We start from the raw sequence: 6,710 nt of genomic DNA on the forward strand, positions 1-6,710 counted from the left end.
AGAGCAACAAAGATGGTTAGGGGCCTGGAGGTCAGAACATTTCCATGAATGGTTGGAGTGTGTCAACTCTAGTGAAAAGAAGACCAGGGTTGACATAAGAGCAGTGCTGCAGTATTTGAAGGGCTGTCCCAAAGAAGAGGAAGGGGCCAACCTATTCTCCAAAGAAGGCAGGACAAGAAGAAACGGATGGAAACTAATCAAGGAGGGAAGCAACCTGGAACTAAGGAGGAATTTGCTGATGGTGAGAACTACTAAGCAGTGGAACGACTTTTTCACATGTGGATGGTCCATCATTGGAGGTTTTTTCAGAGGATGACGGACAACCATTTGTCTGAAATGGGGTAGGGTAGGAGTGTCAAATTCACACCGACACATCGCCATGCTTCTATATAAGACTTTCTCTTTGACTTTTTCTTCAACTTTGATGCTCTTTTCCCTGCCTTTTTTTTTTGCCAAATTCTGCCTGTAAAAGCCCCCTCCTATACTTCCTCACCTTACCTCCTGCCCTAAATCTCCCAGCCTTCTTCAAATTTGCATATATTCACCCGTAGCCCATTTTCCACTGTTGGTTACTCTACGGATTTCTATTAAAGTAAAGAAAAGGGAAAGGGCACCACCAAGAAAAGGAAAAAGGTGCCCCCTAATAGAGCAATTAGCAACAAACTCTGAATGCTCCTTTACTGTAGGGACAGGAATGTACTTATTACACTTAAATTTGCAAGTGGAGTGTGAAAAGGAGGGAGGGAGGATTTAAAGATCTTTCATGACATAAAATGCCCTTGGATTCCTTTCTAGAACACCAGCTACGAACTACACTGAGAACTGAATCCTGATTGTTCCTCCTGACTAGCTATGTTCAAAAGTAGAAGGAAGCTAGTGAGCTTTGCTCCCTTCCTTCTGCTGCCTCCCCCACCCCTGGGACAACTGAAGGAGCCCTGTGCCATCTAACAAGCCCCAGCTGTGAGTTTCCCCCTCGGGGGTGGGTCCCTCCTCCCAGCCCTCCCAACTAACCAAGGCACATTTTCCCCCATGGCTGCCACCACCCTCCTGATAATGCAGGGACTCTGCGAATTGCTTCTGTTGTGAGGATGAGCTTCTAAACCTCTCCCTTCTTGCTCCATTGGAAGGCGTTCAGAGGAGGGGCCCCATTCTGACCACACCAAAACCCTGTTTGTGAGCAGGATTCTCCTTCAACCACAGCTGGTCTTCCACAGGTGAGCTACCCAGCCAAGGTGAGTCTGTTTGTGGTCTTCAAAGCTTCTCCTAAGGATCGTGGGGAGTCATTGGAGGGATCTGTTCTTGGGAGGGCAAATGAAGTGGGGACGAATCAGGTTGAGCTTCCAACAGTCTGTAACCTTTTTGAATCCTTCCTGGAGCTTTGATTGAAAAAAAGTTTTGACCAAAATGTCCTTTCAGAGGTCTCAAAGGTGCTTTTACAAAAGTTTAGCTGGACTTGTGTTTTTTCCTTGAGGTATCTTGCTCGACAGTAGTAACTGCGAGAGGGATCTTGGAGTCCTAGTGGATGACCATTTAAAGAGGAGCCAGCCATGTGCAGCAGCTGCCAAATAAACCAACACAGTTCTCGGCTGCATCAACAGAGGGAGAGAATCAAGATCACCTGAGGTGTTAGTACCACTTTATAACATCTTGGTAAGGCCACACCTAGAATATTTGCATTCAGTTTTGGTCGCCACGATGCAAAAAGGAGGTTGAGACTCTAGAAAAAGTACAGAGAAGATCCACAAAGATGATGAGGGGACTGGAGGCTAAAATATATGAAGAACAGTTGCAAGAACTGGACATGGCTAGTTTAATGAAAAGAAGGACCAGGGGAGACATCCAATATCTCAGGGTTTGCCACAAAGAAGAGGGAGTCAGGCTGTTCTCCAAAGCACATGAGGGTAGAAAAAGAAGCCATGGGTGGAAAAGAGAAGCCACTTAGAACTAAGGATAAATTTCCTGTGAGAATAATTAACCAGTGGAACAGCCTGCCTCCAGAAGTTGTAAATGCCCCAACACTGGAAGTTGTTAAAAAGATGTTGGATAACCATCTGTCTGAAGTAGTGAAGGTTTCCTGCCTGAAAAGGGGGGTGGACTAGAAGACCTCCATGGTCCCTTCCAACTCATTGTTGTTGATTACTCAGTCAATCAGAATAGAGGTGGAAGACCAGCAAGGCAAGAAACAATGGATGCAAACTATGCAAGGAGAGAAGCAGGCTGGAATACAGGATAAACTTCCTGACACTGAGGACAATTAACCAGGGGAACAGAAGTTGCCTTCAGAGGTTGTGGGTGCTTCATCACTGGAGGCTTTCCAGAAGAGACCAGACAGCTACTTCCGTGGGGTTGGACTAGAAGACCTCTCAGTCCCTCTCACCTCTATTCTGATTGATTGATTGATTGAATGAATGAATGAATGATTGAGTGATTGACCTGATTCCACATTTAGCTAGACCTGCATTCTGAGAGAGGATTGTGTCCTTCCAAGGCAAATAGAATAGAATGGAATGGAATAGAATAGAATAGAATCTTTGTTGGCACAGTGTGATTGGACACAAAAGGAATTTGTCTTTGGAGCAGATGCTCTCAGTGTCCATAAAAGAAAAAGAGACATTTGTCAAGAATCAGGTGGTGCAACACTTAATGATGGTCATGGGGGTCAAATAAGCAATCAGGAAACAATCAATATTAATAAAAATCTTAAGGAAACAAGCAACAAGTTACAGTCATACAGTCATAAGTGGGAGAAGATGGGTGATAGAACTGTGAGAAAAAAACTAGTAGAAACAGTAATGCAGACTTAGTAGATAATTGAGGGAATTATTTGTTTAGCAGAGTGATGGCGTTTGAGGAAAAAACTGTTCTTGTGTCTGGTTGTCTTGGTGTGAAGGGCTCTGTAGTGACGTTTTGAGGGCAGCGAGGGATCCATCAATATTTTCCCCGCCCTCTTTTTGACTCGTGCAGTCTACAGGACCTCAATGGAAGGCAGGTTGTTTTTTCTGCAGTTCTGATTCTCCCCTGAAGTCTGTGTCGGTCTTGTTGGGTTGCAGAACCGGACCAGACAGTTATAGAGGTGCAGATGACAGACTCAGTGATTTAGGGCTTCTTCTGCCTTGAAGTCAAGAGCAAGTCAAACATTCCCTTGGGGATTTATGGGATGTCCAAGCAGAATGTACTTTGTTCATGCTCTTGTGTTTATTGAGGAAACGAAGCTTCCTTCCAGGAGTGAGGAGGCAGAAGAGGGAACTGTGAAGTGGAAGAAACGTGAGGGCCACCTGGTATAACTTAGTCTCCTTGTTCGTGCTGCCCCAGGTGTTGGATAGCTGAGTCCTTGCCCTGACAGAACGCAGCTGAATCTGGACTTTTTAAATAGGGGACATTATTTTCAGCACCACTCCAGCTCAGCTTAAATAGAACAGCGACCAGACTTTTATAATAGGGTGGCTGTCAGAATCAGTCTCCTTGTTTGTCTTGCCCCTGATCTCAAGCTATCAAAGCTTTTCCTTCTGACCTCCAGGCTGTGTGTTCTCAGCTCCTCCAATCTCAGAGAAATGCTGATTGAGCAGGAGATTGGACGAGAAGACCTGCTTTAGAATTTCTCCTTCATGCTTTTTAGCCTTTGACCGTAATTCTCCTCTCTATCCAATTATATAATTTGTTCCAGGTTTTAAAGTAATCTGTGTCTAATTTGTCCTTTACCTTGAACGTCAGTCTGTCCATCTCTGCCAATATCAAAATTTAAAATAAAATTTCTTCTTCTGTAGGAGCATCTTTATATTTCCATTTCTGGTATTGTTCAAGTTTGTCAAGATCCTTCTGTATTTTGAGCCTGTCTTCTGGAGTGTTGGCTATTCCTGCCAGGTTGGTGTCATCTACAAATTTGATAAATTCCCCATCTATCCACTCATCCAGGTCATTGATGACAATGTTGAAAAGTACTGGGCCTAAAACAGAACCCTGGGGTACTTCACTGCACACTACATACAACATCTGGTGTTGTTGCTGTCCATCCCACATTTTTCTACTTTATTTAATAGTAGGTCATGGTCTACTTTGTCAAAAGCCTTACTGAAGTCCAAGTAAACCACATCAAGAGCATTCCCCTTGTCCACTAATTTTGTCACTTTGTCAAAGAATGCTATAAGATTAGTCTGGCATGATCTGTTTTTGACAAACCCATCTTGGCTTTTGGTTATTACTTTGTTTGTTTCTAGGTATTCATTGATTCATTGCTTAATTATCTTTTCCAAAATCTTCCCTGGTATTGAGCTCAGGCTGATAGGTCTATAGTTTCCTGGATCTGGTTTTCTCTCTCTTGAAGATGGGAACAATATCAGCTCTATTCCAGTCTTCTGGCAATTCCCTGATCTACTCCAAGATCTTTGAAAGATCTAGTTCATTGGTTTGAGATCTCGTCTGCCACTTCCTTCAGAACCTTGGGGCGTAATTCATCTGGTCCTGGTGATTTGAATTCGTCTAGGGTGGACAGGTATTCCCTTCCCTATTTTAACTTGTGTTCCTAATATGGTTTTTTGTGGTGCAGTTTTTGATAGGTTGGACTATTTTTCCCTCTGTGTAAAGACAGATGCAAAAAAAGTGTTGAGTAGCTCTGCTTTCTCCCTGCTGGTCACCTCCTTCCCATTTTCTCCCTGCAATGGATCAATTGTTTCCTTGACTTTTTTCTTGTTTTTAATGTGTTGGAAGAAGCTTTTTTTTGTTGTTGTTAATTTTTACTCTTGTTGCAAGCCTTTGTTCACTGTGAGCTTTCCTCACTTCATCTTTACAGACTCGGGCTATTTGCTTTTTGCGTTAAATTAAATATTTAAATCAAATATTAAATATTTTAATATACATTAAATACACTTTATTTTTCTTGTATTTGTTGATGGTTATTCCAAACAAAAATAATTTGGGTTTCAGATTGAGTTTCATTTCTAGGATCTTTTCCAGCCATTGTCTAATTTCCTCCCAATAATCCTTAACTTTGTGACATTCCCACCACCTGTGATAATATGTTTTCCAATAATCTTTTGTCCTTTCCAGCATTCTTCTTGTGGTGGAAAAGGAAGCAAGGGAGGGAAGAAGGAAGTCCTTAAAACATCAAATCTTATTTATATTTGACCCTTAATAGAGGCTAAGAAACTCTTAATATTTCATTCTCCAAATAATGACAATGTCATTTTCCATCTTGTGTGTATTTTCCAAAATTCATTTCTCCTCTTTGCTTTCAGGCATTTTCCTGTTTCTGCCAGCTGTTTCTTTTCTTCTTCATGGAAGCCCAGAACAAAAGCCATGGCACAGGCTTCGTCCTCCTTGGTTTGTCCAGCCTCTTGAGCCAGGAAATCCACCTTTTCTTGGTGTTTGTGGCTAACTATTTGGTCACTCTGGTGAGCAACTTCATGATCATAATCGTAATTCTCCTGGATTCCCGTCTCCACACCCCCATGTACTTCTTCCTCAGCCAGCTCTCCTGCTTGGATGTCTGCCTTTCTTCTGTGGTGGTGCCCAAGATCCTGGTGAACTTCCTACGCCAACAGTACACCATCTCCTACGTCCAATGCCTGGCACAAGCCTTCTTCCTGATTGGCTTTGCTGGTTGTGAGCCGGCACTACTGTCTGTCATGGCCTATGACCGCTATGCTGCCATCTGCCAACCTTTGCACTATGCCCACCTGATGAGGGGCAAGGTTTGCATCCAGATGTCTGTGGCCGTTTGGCTCTGGGGCTTCCTGGACTCAGCTATCTACACTGCTCTGGCTTCCAGGTTAGAGTTTTGTGGATATCTCCAGGTTCCTCACATGTTTTGTGATGTCCCCCCATTGTTGAAAATTGCCTGCAGTGACACTTCAGTCAACAAATTGGTCAGTTACATCAATGGCACCTTGGTGGGCTTTGCCCCTGTTCTCCTCATCATCCTCTCCTATGTCTACATTTTGTCCTCCATTCTGCAGATCCGCTCCAAGATCAGCAGGCGCAAAGCCTTCTCCACCTGCGCTTCCCACCTTGCTGTTGTAACGCTCTTTGTTGGAAACGGTTTTGTGAACTACAACCAGCCCAGTGCTGGCTACTCGCTAGAGGTGGACACCTTCATCTCCACCATGTTTTGCATTGTCACCCCCATGCTAAACCCCTTGATCTACACCCTCCGCAACAAGGAGGTGAAGGGGGCCCTGAGGAAGGTCCTCCACATCTAGAAGGTGGGGAAGGCTTCATTGTGTTGTGTGCTGTCTTGTGTGTGTATGTGTGTTCTCTGAGAAAACTGAAACGGCTTCATAGGAACTGGTCAAAACAAACCTGCCTTCCATTGAGGACCTGTAGACTGCACGAGGCAAAAACAGGGCTGTGAAAATATCTACAGACCCCTCGCATCCTGGACACAAAATGTTTCAACTCCTACTCTCAAGACAACGTAACAGAGCACTGCACACCAAGACAACTAGACACAGGAAGATTTTTTCCCAAATGGCATCACTCTGCTAAACATAGAATTCATTCAACACTGTCAAACTATTTCATAGGTCTGCACTGATAATGATCTTCTCATCATTCCCAATCACCCATCTCCTCCCACCAATGACTGGATGACTTTGTTACTTGCATCCTTATAATTTATATTGACTAGTTCCTAATATGATTTGATTGCTTATTTGTAACTATTATTAAGTGTTGTACCTTATGATTCTTGATGAACTTACCTTTTATTTATGTAT

The 6,710-nt window shown here is 43.4% G+C and overlaps 1 protein-coding gene across 1 annotated transcript; it reads left to right on the forward strand.

Annotated features, from left to right (window-relative positions):
* The first annotated feature begins 5,270 nt into the window (after positions 1-5,270).
* Positions 5,271-6,194, forward strand: LOC139169104 (olfactory receptor 5V1-like). The gene has a single exon (XM_070754921.1). The coding sequence runs from the start codon at positions 5,271-5,273 to the stop codon at positions 6,192-6,194; it is 924 nt and encodes a 307-aa protein (XP_070611022.1).
* Positions 6,195-6,710: the final 516 nt, after the last annotated feature.

Source organism: Erythrolamprus reginae, chromosome 6, assembly GCF_031021105.1.
Source record: "Erythrolamprus reginae isolate rEryReg1 chromosome 6, rEryReg1.hap1, whole genome shotgun sequence".
NCBI classification, from domain to species: Eukaryota; Metazoa; Chordata; class Lepidosauria; order Squamata; family Dipsadidae; genus Erythrolamprus; species Erythrolamprus reginae.

What these genes read in the sequence shown, in the direction of transcription:
- LOC139169104 (XM_070754921.1), top strand. Translation starts at nt 5,271, where the DNA reads ATGGAAGCCCAGAACAAAAGCCATGGCACAGGCTTCGTCCTCCTTGGT.